The sequence below is a fragment of the Tympanuchus pallidicinctus genome, unplaced genomic scaffold, assembly GCF_026119805.1.
Source record: "Tympanuchus pallidicinctus isolate F22 unplaced genomic scaffold, pur_lepc_1.0 scaffold20, whole genome shotgun sequence".
Taxonomy (NCBI): Eukaryota; Metazoa; Chordata; class Aves; order Galliformes; family Phasianidae; genus Tympanuchus; species Tympanuchus pallidicinctus.
In genome coordinates, this window is record NW_026294722.1 from 8,712,594 (window position 1) to 8,729,731 (window position 17,138).

A 17,138-nucleotide genomic window follows, 5' to 3' on the forward strand; every position below is an offset into this window, starting at 1 on the left:
TCTGGAGGTGTTCAAGGGCAGACTGAACAGGGCCCTGGGCAGCCTGGGCTGGTATTAAAGGGGAGGTTGGTGGCCCTGCCTGTGGCAGGGGGGTTGGAGCTTCATGATCCTCGAGGTCCTTCCAACCCGGGCCATTCTGTGATTCATTGCCAGCTCCTTTGCAGGGAGTTTTGTCCCTCACCCTTCCAGCTCTGAAGAGGTTCTCTGCTTGAGGTCACACTTGTGCTGTGTTGCCACTGCAGGACTTAACAGAACTGCGACTATAAATCTCTATTTGATTTACCACGAGTCACTGCATGTTGCATGGATGAACAATGTATGCACTGAAGTCAGCCAGCACTCGCTGCTGTTGGCCGGCTACACTTAAAGCTTTTTCCTGGGGGAAACTTGAAATTCATTCTTCTGAATTAGGGGTTGGCTTTCCAGCCGTGCCTGCCCCAGTCATTGCGTGCACTCCCCATTGCACGTCGCAGCCCGCACACGCTCCAGTTGACTCCTCAGCTGGTGGGCTGTGAGAGCAACAACGATGCGGTGCACGGCTGAGGCGTCTTCCTGCAAGGGGCGCTGGAAGGCACGGATAGCAGCATCTCAGTTTGGGGAGAGCTGGGGAGGCTGTTTGGAGCCCGAGCCCTGCCCGCTCGGAGAGCATCTTCGGCTCCTGCACCGCCGTGATCCCGGAGCGCAGCCGCGGGGCTTCATCTGCCTGCTGCCGAGGTGCTGTGCTGGATCGGGTGTGCTGCCGGCCCCGCGGCGCGGCTTAGCGAAGCATCTTCGTTGCCTTTAGAGCTGCGTGAGCTCCTAAATAATTCTATAGTGAACACTAACTCTCAGTCTATTACTCGCGCTAACGACGTCGTCAGCTCCAGAAAAGGACTGGCCGCTTATCCCCGCCCGTAGAGCGGTGCTGAGGAGCTACGTGAACACATGTCGAGCCGTTCTATCTTTTGGGGAAGGTACAATTGTTCCGCAAAGAAGAACGAAGCCGTGCCGCCCCGCGGCGCTCCGTGCGCGCCCCGACGGGAGCGGCGCCGCTCCGCCCCGGCACTGCCGCCCGCCCGCGGCTCCGCCACGACGGCTCTGCGCTGCGAAGGAGAACAGCGCCGGCTCACTTCGACTTCAACTGCGGGCATCCGGCAGAGAGCAACCCTGCGGCCCGCAGCGCCACGGCGCCCGGGGCGGGGCGGGGCGGGGCGGGGCGGCAGCTGGCGGAGGGCGGGGAGGAACCCCGGGGAGGCGCGGCTCCGTTCCGCCCCCGGCGCCGCCGCGGGAAGAGGCGGGCGGTGGCCGCAGCGGTGCTGCGCGTGGAGCCGCCGGAGCGGTCGGTGTGAGTGTGGGAGCGGGGCGGGTTCCCTCGGCTCTCCCCGCCGGGCCGCGCTCAGCTCTCGGCCGGCTCCTCCCGCTCCCCTACCCGCTGTCGTTCCGGAGCTGGGCGCTGCCCTGGGGCGGCCAGGCTGCGTCCGAGGGCTCGGGCTGCTGGCGAGGCTGGGGCCGCTGCTCTGCTCTGCTGTGCCCGTGGCGGAGGTGTTGCTCTGCGCACCTCCCCGTTGTCCGCAGAACGCTTTCGTGCACCGCTGGGGTTCCCGAGCTGCGAGCGCGAAGTGTCAGGGCGGGAGCTGCGCCGTTCCTGCGCTGATGGCTTCGGGTGCTGATTTGGGGCCGCCCGCAGCGCTGCTCCCCGCCTCAGCGCTGGTTGGCGCTGAGCCGCGCTGTCAAAGGGCTGCTTACTGAACTGGGATGAAGCTCCGCTTCTTTCCTCTTGGCCTTTGAGCGCTGGAAGGCCCGGGTCTGCGCCCGCAGTGTGCTGTGCTGGGGGCTGCTCTGGAGTGGTTTTCCCCTGCCAAAATATCCCCGCAAACCCCGAGCTCCCCTTGGTGCTGCCAACCCCGGAGGTTCTGGCACATCTCCTGGCCCTGCGGCAGCCCGGCTCCAACGCAAGGCTGTTGCTGCTCCTGCGGTCCCCAACCCACGCTGTCTGTCTGTCTCCCTCTCCAGCTGAGCTTTGTGCTTGACCATGAACGCCAGTGGCCCCGGCTACCCGTTGGCGTCTCTCTACGTGGGGGACCTCCACCCGGACGTGACCGAAGCCATGCTCTATGAGAAGTTCTCACCTGCGGGGCCCATCCTGTCCATCCGGGTGTGCCGGGACGTGGCCTCGCGCCGATCGCTGGGCTATGCCTACATAAACTTCCAGCAGCCGGCAGATGGTGAGCTCTGGAACACGGCCCTGCAGAGCTGCCCCACACCTGGGGCTCAGGAGGGTGTGGGAGGAGCTGAGGGGGCAGCTGTTAAGGATACTGATACCCTCACATGCTGGGTTCGGGCCGTCGTTAATCCCGGTCTGCACTCTCTTGTGGGATGGTGACCTGTGTCTGCTCAGGGGCTGGGAGGTGGTGCACTAGTTGGGATTTGGGAGGATTGTTCTCCTCCCTCTGAGCTCAAGAAGGGCGTCCAAGCCCCTTCTGCCCTTTGCTGGGCAGCTGGTTGCCCGTTGGCTTATACCAAGCAGAAGTAAGGTTCCTCTCCCAGTTTCCCTCTGCTGACATCCCATCTCATCCTGCTGACCGCAGCAGTACTGCACAGAATGGTAGAATTGCCTAAAAGGTGAAAGCTTTTCTGCCAGGTGCTTCTGGCAAGAGCTGAAGCTGTCTGCCTTGTTTAGCTTAAGGAAATGCTCAGCAGTGTCCCTGATTCCTGCACCTGTCTCAGGGGCTCTGGGACATGGAAAGGGTCTGTCCCTGTGATGATCCTCCCTCCTCTATATTCACTCTTTGCCAGCTGAGCGAGCCCTGGACACCATGAACTTCGAAGTGATCAAGGGCCGACCTGTCCGAATCATGTGGTCGCAGCGAGACCCTGGGCTCAGGAAGTCAGGGGTTGGAAACGTCTTTATCAAGAACTTGGATGACTCCATTGACAATAAAGCCCTGTATGACACATTCTCAGCCTTTGGGAACATCCTGTCCTGCAAGGTACATCCCTGTCTGTGCTACTGTGGAGGGGACCTGCTGTATCCCCACATCCTTGGCAGTGTGTTACAACCAGCTAAAATTCACTTTCTAGTTTCACTTCTTAAGTTTCCTTTGGATTTCCACCCTTTGCCTGGATAGAAGCATTCTGGGGACAGGGGAGGCTTTTTTTCCCCCACGTTTCCTTTATTTCTTCCTTCTGATCCCTGACCTGCTGCCTACAAACATCTGAACACAGCTCTGCTGCATTGGGAGCGGGCTGTAAGGAAGGTGAACACTGGAAACAAGGGTGGTTTTCCCTGAGACTTACTTACTTGCAGGGATGAAGAAAGCCAGGTCTGTGGATTTTCTTTTCCTTTGCTCTGCTTTTGTAGGTGGTTTGTGATGAAAATGGATCCCGTGGCCACGGCTTTGTTCATTTTGAGACTCAAGAGGCAGCAACTCGGGCCATTGAGACCATGAATGGGATGCTCCTCAATGACCGCAAGGTGTAAGTCTGCCCTGGGGCTGCCTTGGCACTGCTCCTCCATTGGCTTGGTGCTTGCTTGTGAGCTAATGTGTGCCCTGCTCTGGCTGCTTCCTCTTGCCTTCAGTATCTCCTCTTTCCCCTTCACAGCTGAGCAATGCATTTCTGCTTTCCAGAGCTGGAGCCACTTGCAGTCTTTGCTGATGGCAGCATGATAGTGGTTTGGAGCCCTTCCTAATGATGGGGGAGGAACCTGACCTGGGGCTGTGTTTTATTGTTAAGTCAATGTAATGTTTATTGTTAAGTCAATGTAATGACTACCCACAAAGCAGGGCTGGTCCTCAGTCTTCATCATCTGGGTGATACAGTCTGGGGCAGGAAGCAGTTTTGTCCTGCAGCAGCACCCTGCTGGTGTGATGTCACCTCAGATCTTGTGGGCTACTCTCCTCTCTGTGGCAAGGGGCTGCCAAAGAGCCTGGAGCTGCCTTGGAGGAAGAGAGCTGCAATGTGGTGGCATCTGTCAGTTTCTCTTTTGGGGTGAGACCGCCAGCTGTGCTCTTGGCCTGTACCAACGCAGGTGAGCCTGTGCTTGCTTTCCCCCTTCAGATGACATAGAGGGTTTTATGGTCCTCTGCTTGCTTCTGCAGGTTTGTTGGCCACTTTAAATCCCGCAAAGAGCGTGAGGCAGAATTTGGGGCTAGGGCAATGGAGTTCACCAACGTCTACATCAAAAACTTTGGGGATGACATGGATGATAACAGACTGCGGGAAATATTCTCCAGGTTTGGTGAGTGTTGTTGCTGAGGCCAAATAACCAAATGTCTGGGAAGTGAGCTGGGGACCCCAAAGAGAGGTGAGGAACATTTGGCTGAAACAGAGCTCTTCTCTTGTGACCTGGCTTACTTAAAACACCACGTGGCTGAAGGGCTGCAGAGATTTGCATTGTCAGGGTGCTGTGTGTGCTTTCCTGCAATGATGGGATACTATTAGGTGACCCCAGAAAAGTGTTGGTTTCCTTAGATTTCTGAGTAACAAATCATTTGTTTTTGAAATTGTCTTGAATGCTGTCTGGTTCTAAGAACCACGGAATAAGACATGTTGAGTTTGAATTTAAAGCAAAGGTGGCTTTCCCTGTTCAGTCTGTTACTGGAGGGTGCCTCTCACAGCAGAGCTTGGTGCTGTGCCAGCTCATAGGCCATGCTTGCCCAGTGCAAGCTCAGCTCATCTGAGAATGTCATTTATATGAACCTGACATTTGTGAGATGAGAACTCGTGGCCAAAGAGCCCGAAAAGCCAACAGCAATGAGAGCAGCGTACTGGATGGGAGGGATCATCCTGGCCTCCCACAGAGCAGCAGGGATCCGGCAGTTCTTCGTGCTGTTTGCCTCTTCCTCACTGCCTCCCAGTCTTCTCTTTGGGCCAGTGTCTCGTGGTGGCTTTGTTTGGTCCCGTGGCCAGCTTTCTTTACAGCGATGTTCTGCTTCCCTCTTACAGGAAAGACGCTGAGCGTCAAAGTCATGATGGACAACACCGGGCGCTCCAGGGGCTTTGGGTTTGTGAACTTCGAGAAGCACGAAGAAGCCCAGAAGGCAAGCAGCTCCTTGCTGTGGAGCTGGTGGGCAGCTTGGCTGTCTGCTGCCGGCTCTGCTCACCGCTTGAGATCTCCCCTGTCCTGGAGTGGGAGCTCCATGTCCCCGCTGGCCACGGTGTCAGCATAGCTGCGGGAGCTTGGACGAGCAGCAGCTGTACAGCCAGCCTCTTGGCCAGGGAGGGGTGGGCTTTGTGAAGGCACAGCTCCTGCCTGTTTGCGGTGGGACTGGGGCAGCGGGGAAGAGTTCTGCCGGTCTCAGAGCTGCGTTCTGCTGACAGGCCGTGGCTGACATGAATGGGAAGGAGATCAATGGGCGGATGGTGTACGTGGGCCGGGCACAGAAACGGCTGGAGCGGCAGAGTGAGCTGAAAAGGAAATTTGAGCAGATGAAGCAGGAGCGAGTGAGCAGGTACCAGGTAAGGGGAATGGAGTGCTCTCTGGCACGTGCTTGCACTGCAGGTGTGCCCTCTGCAATACAGGTAAGCTAGGGAAGCAATGTCAGCACAGAGCTCTAAGTCCAGGTTAACAAACTGCTCTGTTTTTTTTTTTCCCAAAATAAAATTTTATTCTCAAAATTGGGAATTTTTTTTGAATTCTTGGAAGCCACTTCTTAGCATTGTCTGGGTGTGTATCCCCAGGTGAGCAAAGCACATGTTCCTCTTGAAGTTGCTGATTTCATTGGGGTGCTTTTTGAGCTGTCCCACCTGCTGGCTGAGCTGCTGATGAAACAACAGCTTTAAAACCTGCTGTAAATCTTGGGATCCTAATCTACTCTTGGGAGGAGGCCAAGCTGATTTTTCTGCCCCTTTGCAGGGGGTCAACCTGTATGTGAAGAACCTGGATGATGGGATAGATGATGAACGGCTGAGGAAGGAATTCTCTCCTTATGGCACCATCACCAGTGCCAAGGTAAGGGGTTGAGGGTCCTTAGGCTTTGCTGGCTGGCTGCTCAGCCCTCTGGGGGTTTGGGGCGATTGTCCTCTTGAACTACAGTTCCCTACTGATGGCTTGTATCTCAAGCCAAGCATGAAAGATTTGTCACTTGTATCCAGTTCTGATTCAGCAAGTCTTGTTAACTTTGCTGAGTTATCCGAGCCTCAGTGAAATGTAGGAGGTGGCCCCTTAAAGCCAAATTACTCTGAATATTGCACAGCTGCTAGCATAGCTCAGGGCCAGTGTGACGCTGCAACTCTGCTTGCTTCTGAGCAAGCATCAGATGCTGCAGCATCACAGAGTTCTGCAGGGCTGAGGGAGATCACAGATCTTGAGCTGGCCTGGGCTCTGACCTCTGCACTTAGCAAACCTGTGTTTTTCACACAGATGCATCCTCTCCTTCCTTGGGAAAGGCTGGGACAGGTGGGAGCATCCTATAATCTAACCCTGGGTGTGGGTGCCATGGGGTCCCCCTGTCCCGCTGTCTACATGCAGGGGAGGCCCTGACCGTGTGTGCTTTGTGCGTGGCTGTGCTGATCTGTGGACTTAGTTGTGTTGTTCTAATCCAATTTTAGGTGATGACAGAGGGTGGCCACAGCAAAGGGTTTGGCTTTGTATGTTTTTCCTCTCCAGAAGAGGCTACCAAGGCTGTGACTGAAATGAACGGACGGATTGTTAGCACTAAGCCTCTCTACGTTGCACTCGCACAAAGGAAAGAGGAGAGAAAAGCAATTCTCACCAACCAGTACATGCAGCGATTGGCCACCATGAGGGCACTGCCTGGCCCTTTTCTTGGCTCTTTCCAGCCTCCCCCAGGGTACTTTCTCCCCCCCATCCCTCAGGTGAGTCCTTTAGGGACAGCCTTGCATGGGGACCTGAATTTGTTGTATGTGGGGAGGAGCTGGGGTTGGTTGGTAGGATTTGGGAGTGTATCTGTGTTCTGCACAGACCCTGGTGCTGTTTAGTGTCAGTACCTGGCTTCAAAGTCAGTGCAGGAAAGCTGGCCTGAGGTGCTCCTACTGGGAGCTGGTGTTTGGTAGCCCTGGGGTGCTCCTTGGGTCACTAAGAAGTTTAGTGCAAGGGTTTGAGTGTGGAGATGGAATCTCCTAATGGAATGAGGGGAGCCAGGAGGGTTGGAGAAATGGAGACTCACATGGGGAGGAGTTAAATGGACTTGCTGGAGGAAACGCAGGCAGTAAGATTAGAAGCAGGTCTTTGGCTTGCCTGGCTGCTGAGATGCTCTTTGCCATGCTGATCTGATATAGATCAGCTCCCCAATCACCTCAGATAACTTGTTCTCCTCCCATAGCCACAAACCAGAGCTGCTTTCTACAGCCCCAGCCCAGTTGTCCCTGTCCGTCCTGCCACTCGTTGGAGTGCGCAGCCCTCCCGGCCTCCCTGTGAGTGCATCCATCTGTCCCTTGCTGTCAGCTGGGCTGGTTCAGGGATCAGAACGCTCTCTTAAAGACACCACAAAGCATGTGGCCGTGGGAAGCTGTCACCTCGAGAAGCACGCGGTGTCCTGATGTAGGGCTCACTGGTGGCAGGCACTGGGGCTCAGGCTAACCACAGAAACATTCCCTGACCGCGGCCACCTCCCAGCACATCTCCTCCCATGCTTTTTTTTTTCTATCAGAAACTTCACTAACTGTGCTCCATCTCTCCAACAGCGTATCCTGCAGCCACCCCCATCCTGAGGGCTGCTGTGCAGCCCCGGCGCCTGGTGTCCAACATCAGCACCATGAGACAGGCGTCCACCCAAGTGCCTCGTGTGCCCCCCCAGGCGCAGAGAGTGGGTGAGTGCCGCGGGGACCTGACTCTGGCCCTGCAGTAGTGGGTGTGCGTGGGGGCTGGCTGCCCCGGGGCTGAGTGGGATAGTGCTTAACAATCTCTTCCTTCCTTGTTGCAGCCAACATAGGAACGCAGACAGTCAGTGCCCGGGTGCCTTCCTCGCCCACCCTGCGGGGTGCCCCGCAGTACAAGTACTCCCTGGCTGTGAGGAACATCCAGCCCATGGGCAGTGTGCCACCTGGGGCTCAGCAGGTAGTGCCAGGCTTTGGTTTTGGTCCTAACTGGTGTGATGGAATCCCTTCCTGAGCTCCAGGTGCTCATCCTGCAGCACTGTAGATGTGATGCCTGGCTCTGGGTTTCCCCAAAAGTTTGCACTGGGATCCAAGCAGGCAGTGCCAGATTTTGCAGTGGTGGCTCTGGAGGACAAAATGCCCCACTGCGCATCCTTGCATCCAAGGATCAGCACTGTTCCTGTAGGCCTACTCGTGTTTTGCTTCCAGCCTGACTGCTGCTCTTCTCTGTATTTCTTCGAGCAGGTAGGAGAACCTGCTGTGCACGTCCAAGGGCAGGAGCCACTGACGGCATCCATGCTCGCAGCAGCGCCTCCACAGGAGCAGAAGCAAATGATAGGTGGGTGTCCAGGCTGCCAGAGAACCTCCTGTCTGTGTGTGCATGGGCAGATGGACTTGCATGTGCTAGGGAATGCATAGATAATAGGAGAAGCTCTAAGCCTGTGTTGGATTTCTCTGATATTATGTTGCTTTAAAAAGGAGGAGGAAAAAAAATTATCTAGGCTGTGTTGGAAGGATATGGAACGAGCAACCTCCTCTCTGTCTGCATTCACTGCCTGGCATGGGGTGGACTCTGCAGGAGAGGCACTGCTCCATCCTGCCTGTGCTGCTCCATGCAGCTGTCTGACTTCATCTGACAGCTTCCCTTCATGTGAGAAACTCCTCTGGGCTCAGCAGAAGGCTGGGAGCAGAGCAGTTTGAGGAAGTAAGAGGGAAGCATAGAGTTGGGAGTGCGGGGGACTTCCACTGACATCCTCCCTGGTGTTTTGGGCAGGTGAGCGGCTCTACCCCCTGATCCATGCAATGCATGCCTCACTGGCTGGCAAGATCACAGGCATGCTGCTGGAGATTGACAATTCAGAGCTGCTGCTTCTGCTGGAGTCCCCTGAATCCCTGCACTCCAAGGTAGGGGGCATGTGGTGTCCAAACAGATAATGGTGTAGTATTACTGCTGCAAATGCTAGACAAGAAATCTGGCCTTGGCTGTGGCCGAGGACTTTGATACCACAGAAAGATAAAACAGCTCCTTTTCATAGTGAAAGGAAAACAGAAGGAGCCCTAGGCTGATAGCATGCCTGCCTGTCTCCAGCAAGAGAGGTCAGCAGCTCTGAAAGCACAGCCAAGCTCTGAGTTTGGAGGTGGATAGGAAGCAAAAGGGGGGAAAAGTGGAGTGAGAATTGCTGCCAGCAATTAAATGGCAAATTGCCATTTAGTTTAGGCATAGTCCTAGTGAATGTTTCCCTTCTGTTTCCCATCAAAACAATGAAAGTGAGTTACTGCATATCCTTGCTACTGCTTGGAGGCAGAATTCACTTTCACTATTCTGTTGCCATCTTTTTGGAGGAGCCTTGGCTCTGCTGGGCGCTGCCAGCCAGCTTCATGTTGGAGAGGTGCGAGTTCTCTCTCCGGCCACTTGTGACTTATATGGAAAAGGAGAAATGCTCCAGCCCTTCCTTAGGGAGGAGACAGCAGAGGTTTGAGGGCTGATCCATCTTCTGGCACGGGCAGCAGACTTGGATTAGTATTTATGTAATCTCTTTACTCGCTTGAAATGTGGAACCTGGGCTACTGCAGTTCTTGTGCACTATGTTCCCATGGTGGTGCAACTCAGCATTTCCCCAAATGTGCTCTCTCATCAGATTGAGGAAGCAGTTGCTGTTCTCCAGGCTCACCAGGCCACAGAGGCGTCACACAAGGGCAGCACGGCCCCGTTCCTGCAGTGAGCCCTGGTGGGTGCAGCGCTGCTGCGTGAGCTGCCGCCTGCTCAGGGTCCGTGGCTTGTGCCTCTGAAGCTTGGGAGCTGGGTTTCTTGTCCAGACCAAGTGAAGCTTGATGAGCAATTAGGGATGTGTGCAGTATTTCACTTTTTATCAGGTGATTCATCCTCCGTTTTCCAGGCTTAACTGTACTGCAAAGACACAATTCTGCATGTGGTGTTTTTTCGTGTGTGTGGCACTTGTTACTTTTATTTCCTCACGTGTTTATGATAGTAACAACTGTGCTATCAGAAAGGAAGACAGGGAAGGATCTTGCTTTCCTGTGTGTCCAGTGAAGAACTGGTGCAGCCTCCCTAGGATTTCTCCACTGTCGTTGCAGAACCTTGTGAGCAGATAAGCTTTTAAAATGTTGGAGCTGAGTGTGGGATGGGTTCATTAGTAAGCAATTAGGACTCTCACGTACCTCTTTGAAGATGATGGTTTCTTGACTTGTAATCACCAGGAATCTGTGTGTTAATCCAAGCTCAGAGCTGACCTGTGAATTGTTGTCTGGATTAAACTGTTCTCTAGCGGTTGAAAATTGTGTGTGTGGGTTCTTTGTGTTCCTTGTAGACTTCATGACTGAGAGTGAACCTTGAGAACAGCAGCAGCCGCCTCACCTCACCTTGCTTTTGGAACTGTGCCCTCACACTGACCCTGGTTTGCCTTCAATGCCCCATCCTGCTTTTTGTGTGTACTGTGCATCTTGCAGAACCACTTCCTCCTTGCACTGCTGTAGAAGTTAATTCTCTTCTCTTCTGAAAGCATCTTGTGAAATGTAACGTGGAACTCAGTCTGACTCAGTTGCCCAGGAAATGATGAGTGCAGATGAGTCGTTGCTTCAGTCAATTTACTGGGTTCTGTAGTTTTATTTGTTCCTGTAGCTGATGCTGATAAAGAACTGATGCTTCCACTTCCGAAGCATGAGTTAGCTTCCTTTGCAGAAAGGCAGCAAATACTCTGCCTTCGTTTGTGCTGGAGGAGAGACACGTGTCAGCTCGGCTGCTGCAATTAGTGCTTGAAGCTCGTGGTGTTGGCAGGGTGACAGTCCTCAGGGACAGGAAAAGCACCATGTAGGACTACACAGACTGCTGACCAGCAGCTCTCCTGATCCTTCCACTCTCTGAGAGGGTGTCCTTAAGCAAATTTGGCACTATTCACGTGGATTTTATCCTTTCTAGGTAACCCTTCTAAATTTCCCTGTTTTAAGACACTGCTTCTTCCTGCAGCTCTTCTTTTATAATAGAGCTTGTGTGCCTGCAGGAGTGCTGGGGCTGAGAACCTTCTGCCAGTCACTGTTCTGCATGTGGCTCTGTGGTGCACGAGACCCAGCTGAAGTTACTGTGGATCAAAAGCTGCTTCTCCTGTGCATTTTCAGGCTGACGGGCTGAAAACACCAATAATTGCATGGAGGATGTTAAGACCTATCATTAATGATGTCTGCTCTTAGTATCTCCTGAGCATACTGCACTTGCTGTAGTCATCCTGGCCTTAATGCTCCACTCTGCATCCAGGAGTGGAATTTCTGTCTCCAGTGCTTCCTTAGAATTACACCTGGGATTATCAATCAATACACTGACCTTATTTGACTGCTTCCTTTAGCTCACAGGAGTACACCTCCATCAGCACAGCCCACCTTCCTTCCATCCATCTTGTGTTGGCACTGCTGTCTCATTCTTCCTTCTGTGCTGTATCACACCCTCCCCTCAACTCACTACTGATTCATCCCTCCTACCTCTTGTTTTCTTTCCAGCATTTTAATACAAGCACTTACACATTTGCTCTTCCATGGCCACTGTTCTGCTCAGCTGGGACTCTTTCCTGGGGCTTTTCTTCTTTCCTGCTCTGAGCTCTTTAAATACTTTGTCTCTTCATAGAGGATGCCACAGCCTGAGCTGTGCACTGCTTAGACAATTCCTTATCAGTGAGATGCTTACTTCCTCTTGGTTATTTTTCCCCAGTGTGTAACTGGCTGGAAGCTCTTATACTTTTTCTCTACAGAGGAAAGTGCATATTGCATATGAGAAATGTATATTAGGAGCTGGGATGGAATTGTACTGGTGAAATTCATTCTGTTGCCTAGAGTCTGAAGCAGTTCTTCAGGCACAGCATACTGGTTTGGAGTGCCTGTTGCATCACTGACAGCACTAGAAGTCATTTCAAGAAAACAGCTAGCAGTAGTTCAGGATGAGCAGAATATGGAACAGACAAAGAAAGGATATTAACAAAGTCCTTGAAACCTTGACATGGAAATGTAAACTTGCCACTTGAACACTCATGAGTGCAAGAAGATGCTGTAGAGTTCTCAGAGTAGCTCCCTGGTTGAACTCCTCAGGGAGGTCTCAGGCTTCAGCAGGTTGAGGCAGGAGCAGCAGTGCACATGCAAGTCTGGAGTCTAGTTTGGAATAGTCACTGGTGGTACATGAGTGAGGTAGATGGAGCCTCTGTGAAAAGCACCTTCCAACTGCCCGTGTGGGTTGCAACATCTTTGCCTGCCTGGAAAATACTTTGTGCAGTCAGCAGCACGGTTGCTGGAACAAAAGAGGAGGAGAGGAGCAGAAGAGACCTGGGCTTGAAGCATGGCATCATTTTGCTGTGTTTGGTCTGTGTCTGCTTGGTGGTATTGCACTGTATTGGGGAAGGTCTTAGAGATAAGACAGCAAAAAGGCATTGCTGTGTTCAGACAGGGGGGAAGAGGTAACGACTGCTGCTGCTTAGAAGCACTGTAACGAACTGTAGTGGGAACAGTGCAGGTGTCTGCCAGCCCTGATAACACAGGGATGTTAAAAGGAGAGCTCTTATTTGAGAGCAGGCTCTTAAATAAGATTCCTTCTGTGTTCAGAGACATTCCTCTGCTTATCTGTGTATGGCTGGCCTGTGCTTCACACCCTGAAGTCCATCATGCTTACCTTGTAACAGCCTGGGGAAAGGTGGGTGCAGGGTCAATGGAGTTATAGTAGTTAGAGGATGGGGATTTAAGGAAGCAAAATTTGCCCTGGGGGGAGGTGTTTCAAACCCTGGTGGTATTGCAGCTGAGGAAGTATAACTCTGGGACTTACAAAGAGCTCCTTAATGTCAGGCCAAGATAACTCTTTGTCTTACAGGAGTGTAACAGCATTAGTAATGTCTGCCTTCTGAATTCAGTTCAGTGGAGCATCTGCCTGGAGTACTAACAGCTGGGATCATTACTGTAAGCTGTTAGACCACATCTAGTGTTGTCCAGCATCATGACTAAAAAAGCAGCAACAGAATGAAATAAAGCAGCATGAAAGTGTCCCAGTTCCCCCATGCCTTCCATCCCATACAAAAAATACTCCAAGAGTGAAAATAAACATCATTTTAATGTGAACACTTCCAACAGATCACAGAATAACTCCAACTGTTTCTTAATCTACCATTTTAACTCAGTGCCATCAATACCACAGGAAAAAATAGATCAAGAAGTATAAACATCCATGGAAGTAGTAGGCCAGCCCTCCATTGGGATGTCCCTGTAACACCCTGTAGCAACTGTTCCAGAAGGCACAGAAAAGCTCAACTTTTAACAGAAAACTGACCAAAAAACAAGCTGCAAAGAGCCCAAGCACCTGTACTGTGACATAGTGCAGAGTGGACTGAAGTTGCTGTTGGTTTTCTTATACGTGCTGAATAATTAAAGATAAAAGTTGCTGCTGTAAACACCTTCCCAGTCACACCATGCAGCAGAAACTCAACTGAAGGCCAGCAGGTGTCAGGGAGGAGAGGGAATGTGCTCAGCCCTGTGCAAGTAACAATGACTTGGTTTTAAGAGTGGTATGCAGTGCTCCTTTAGCAACCCTACTTAATAGCAGCACAAATGAAGCACAACTGTCACCTGAATAAGGACTAAGAAAACTCTCAGTTTGTAACTTCTCAGAAAGAGCAGCCACTTTGTGTGCATCTTGGCCAAGTGGATAAAGTCCCTGAGGCCAGCAGGTATAGGCACATTGACTTCAACCAGGGAAGTTCACCCATATGCCTCCTTCTCAGGCAAGTGCATGAAAACTTTGCATAATCTTAGAACCAGATACACAAACTGTATATCAAACAACTACTTTAACATTCACTGAGGTGGCACAGAATGCACCACATCTCAGCAGCAATTAAAGATAGATCTCAGTACCAATCCTGCATTCAGATTGGTCCCTGCAGCATCAGAAGGGAGAAACTTCCTTCTGCAGCAGAAAAAGCTTTCCTTGTTGCTTGGTTACCCTAGGCTCTGTTCAATTCTTGCAGTAGTTTCCGTGCAGCTGTGTTCTTTGGTTCAATTTTTAACAAGCTGTTGATGTCAGCAATACTTGATTTGTAATCCTAGAAAAAGAATTTGTAAGTGTTAGTGCACTGAAAATGCAGTCTAAGTCTCTTGCTGGAGAACTACACCCAGTGACAGAGGCAAGGCAACACAACAGCCTGGGACTGTTTTTTGAGCACCAGAATCAGTGTAGCTGTTCTAAAACGTGCTGACAAGCATTAACAGGCTCCTACCTGAAAACTGGTCGAAAACTCCTGACTTACCTTCAGTTCTTTAAGTGCCTGAGCACGTCTGTAGAATGCCTTAACGTTTTTAGGATCTAATTGCAGAGCTTCTGTGCAGTCCTGCACTGCTTCCTTGTGTTGCTTCAGAGTCAAGTAACAGAGAGCTCTGCAATACAGACACCTGGTTAGAATCCTTTGGTTAAAAGCAGTATTTATGGCTGCAATGCAGAGAACTAGCCACAGCACAAAGCTGGACTCCCAAACCAGGGAGTATGCTAAGGAATCATTGATCAGAGCTCAATGCTTACGTTAAAAAGAGCACAAAATAGCAAACAGTTTATCAGTCTGCAAAAAAAAAACAACCCAGCATTTTTAGAGCAACGTGCTCCTTGCTCTGCCACTCTGGAACATGCTCTGCTCATCTCAGAAGTGCACTCTGAGTACAGCAGAGTGCAATTTGTGGTTCGTGGGGCAGTAGACAAATAACAAAATGATACAGTCCTGGCAGACAAGCATTAAAGGGATGAAGCCTTTAGCAGTCCTAGGCTGAGTGGCCCTAGGGCTTGTTGCAGAATCTGATCAAAGAACATTATACAAAGTACAGGGCAGATTGTACCTGGGGGAAATGTGTGGGTGTTTTGTTGTTTGTTTTTTTAAAATTCAGTTGTCTGGAAAAAACACCAGACAGCTGTGTCAGAAGTTCCAAAGTGGCTTTTATAAAATGCCAAAAAGCACTTGGGCAATACCTGTTGGTGTAAGTTGCACATTCCTGGTTGAGCTTTAAACTCTCACTGTACTTCTCAATTGCCTTTTTATGGTTTCCTTTCTTTACGAGTTCATTTCCTTCTTCCTTAAGAGTTCGAGCTCTCTCTGTGCCAGCAGCAGTCTGGGCTGGAAGCAGTGCAAAAAAAAAATACATATAGAAGCAATAAGATCAGACCAGCCTCTCAGAAGGCAAACAGCCCCATCCCAGAGGCAAGATGCAGATCAAAGGATCCAGAACGAGTGGCCAGCCCATGTTCCTGCAGCTCTCAGCCCCAGCTACAGACACCATGCAGGCACGGCAGCCTGCCTCGCTGTCTGCAGCCCTGCTGAGCTGAAGGGCTCTCACCTGGGTCACCCTGTGGTATGTTTCCAGAGGGAGCATCTCCTGTGGGGGCTCCTGCAGAAGGAACACCCCATCTTCTCTGGGCATCAATGGGGACTCTGGGGATGGGTGGGAGCTTCTCGCGCCAGTTCGCCCCGTGCTTCTCCAGCAGAGCTTTGGTCATCCTGGAAGAGATGGCTGGTGGTTGCACTCCTGCTGGTTGATAGCATAGGAGCTGGGGGGACTACTTTTTAACCTGACTCATGCTGAGGACCTCCTCACTGAAAACTTTACACGCATCTCAACTACAGAAAGGGTGTTAAGGAAAAGTGTGTCTTCACGTTAGCAGGGCCAAAAATACCACTAGACAACAGCTGGGACTGTTAATGCTCAGCTGGGCAGGGGATGTTTGTCACTCCTCAGTGAGCAGTGAAGTGAATTGGACGCCTCCAAGAAGAGAAAATGACTCCAGCAGTCTGCAATCCCATCTGCATGGGGGGCACAATGCACAGGACACCAGAACTTGTAAATTATTTTTCTTTTAAAATAAGTACTGGGCAAAGCAAGAAATCATTCCCAGGCCTCTATCATGTGTCAGCAGCCTGAAAGGAGCTGAGGGCATTAGCACACGCAGGGAGCATGACCCAGCCTGCCCTCTGCACAGAGCATCAGATCCTCAGCCATCTTGTTAACGTGCTCAGGACGCAGCACGCTCCTGACACTGCTGCAGAAACAAAACAGGGCTCTGATCCATAGGCTGGGGTTGGAAGAGACCTTAAAGCTGATCCACTTCCAACCCCTGCTGTGGGCTGGCTGCCCCCTACCACACGCCCAGGGCCGAATCCAACCTGGCTTTGGGCACCTCCAGAGATGGAGCACCCACAGCTCTCCAGGCAGCCTGGAGCAGCAAACCAGACCGCAGCACTCAGAGGCAGAAAGCAGGGCGCAGTGGGGGTTACCTGTTGACCCCATAGTGGGCCGCCTGTATGGAGCAGTCCACCTGCAGGGCGGTCTTGTAGTCCACATAAGCCAGCACGAAGTTCTCCAGCGCCTCATAGGCAGCCGCTCGCCTGAGCAGGGGCTTGATGGCAAACGGGGTCAGGCTGAGAGCGCTGTGACGGGGAGAGAGAAGGTGACAGCGGGCACAGAGGCCTCAGGGAGCTCCCTGCTGCCTGCAACTGGACGTGTCCTGTGAGCGCTGAGCGGTGCAGGTGTGTGCTCACACACGGCGGTGCTAAACGGTGGGAAACGGGCTGGGAGCCGCTGTCTCATTTCCTACCGTAACGAACTAAAGGGGGAAAGAAGGGAATTCTTTCCTCGGGGATGGAAACCATAAGGGAAGGGCTGCAGCTCCGGAGCCGCTCCCGAGATCTCAATGCCCATCAACCCCAGGGGAGCGGTCTATTTTCCACTGCAGAGGGGACCAGAAGGACTCGCTCACCCGCAGCAGTCGGCGACGCAGTCCCGGCAGGCGCCGTACCGCAGCTGGCAGGCGGCGCGGTTGGCCAGCAGCACGCTGCGCTCCTCGGCGGCGGCTTCGCCTGCGCGGCACACAGAGGTGAGGTGTGGCGAGCCCGGCCCCGCCCCGCCCCGCCCCGCCCCGCCCGGCCCCGCGGTACCTGCATCCTCCAGCATCGCCAGCGCGCGGCTGTACAGCTCCGCGGCCGCCCCGTACTGCCCGCGGCGGAACTCATCGTTGCCGGCGCGGCGCAGCTTGCCCGCGCTCTCCATCCTGGGCCGCGCGACTCCGCGTGAGGGCGGCG

At 52.6% G+C, this 17,138-nt stretch overlaps 2 protein-coding genes across 4 annotated transcripts; one reads left to right on the forward strand and one right to left on the reverse strand.

The window, feature by feature from the left end:
- Positions 1-1,239: 1,239 nt before the first annotated feature.
- Positions 1,240-10,347, forward strand: PABPC1L (poly(A) binding protein cytoplasmic 1 like). Of its 3 annotated transcripts, XM_052683985.1 has the most exons (15): positions 1,240-1,324; positions 1,993-2,204; positions 2,776-2,969; positions 3,341-3,456; positions 4,080-4,219; positions 4,927-5,021; positions 5,302-5,439; positions 5,837-5,932; positions 6,532-6,798; positions 7,266-7,356; positions 7,627-7,752; positions 7,866-7,999; positions 8,284-8,377; positions 8,813-8,943; positions 9,678-10,347. In XM_052683985.1, the coding sequence occupies exons 2-15, from the start codon at positions 2,012-2,014 to the stop codon at positions 9,759-9,761; spliced, it is 1,899 nt and encodes a 632-aa protein (XP_052539945.1). In that variant the 5' UTR covers positions 1,240-1,324; positions 1,993-2,011; the 3' UTR covers positions 9,762-10,347. The 3 variants fall into 3 exon arrangements, 2 of the variants coding, with proteins under 2 accessions (XP_052539945.1, XP_052539946.1); XR_008206970.1 differs by lacking the exons at positions 7,266-7,356; positions 8,284-8,377; positions 8,813-8,943; positions 9,678-10,347 and having other exon boundaries at positions 7,866-7,988; XM_052683986.1 differs by lacking the exons at positions 7,266-7,356; positions 7,627-7,752; positions 7,866-7,999; ... (1 more) ...; positions 8,813-8,943; positions 9,678-10,347 and having other exon boundaries at positions 6,590-6,724.
- A 2,769-nt stretch (positions 10,348-13,116) lies between these two features.
- Positions 13,117-17,137, reverse strand: TOMM34 (translocase of outer mitochondrial membrane 34). The gene is made up of 7 exons (XM_052684155.1): positions 16,995-17,137; positions 16,817-16,916; positions 16,335-16,487; positions 15,400-15,560; positions 15,035-15,179; positions 14,328-14,454; positions 13,117-14,123 (listed from the first exon to the last, which is right to left on the reverse strand). Exons 1-7 carry the CDS (start codon positions 17,104-17,106, stop codon positions 14,025-14,027), a joined length of 897 nt encoding a protein of 298 aa, XP_052540115.1. The 5' UTR covers positions 17,107-17,137; the 3' UTR covers positions 13,117-14,024.
- Position 17,138: the final 1 nt, after the last annotated feature.

What these genes read in the sequence shown, in the direction of transcription:
- PABPC1L (XM_052683985.1), top strand. Translation starts at nt 2,012, where the DNA reads ATGAACGCCAGTGGCCCCGGCTACCCGTTGGCGTCTCTCTACGTGGGG. An exon ending in GCACCATCACCAGTGCCAAG is followed by an intron (nt 5,933 to 6,531) that starts GTAAGGGGTTGA and finishes ATCCAATTTTAG; the next exon opens with GTGATGACAGAGGGTGGCCA. An exon ending in CCCCCAGGCGCAGAGAGTGG is followed by an intron (nt 7,753 to 7,865) that starts GTGAGTGCCGCG and finishes TCCTTGTTGCAG; the next exon opens with CCAACATAGGAACGCAGACA.
- TOMM34 (XM_052684155.1), bottom strand. Translation starts at nt 17,106, where the DNA reads ATGGAGAGCGCGGGCAAGCTGCGCCGCGCCGGCAACGATGAGTTCCGC. An exon ending in GCCCACTATGGGGTCAACAG is followed by an intron (nt 15,561 to 16,334) that starts GTAACCCCCACT and finishes CATCTCTTCCAG; the next exon opens with GATGACCAAAGCTCTGCTGG. An exon ending in TGTGCAACTTACACCAACAG is followed by an intron (nt 14,455 to 15,034) that starts GTATTGCCCAAG and finishes TCTGTATTGCAG; the next exon opens with AGCTCTCTGTTACTTGACTC.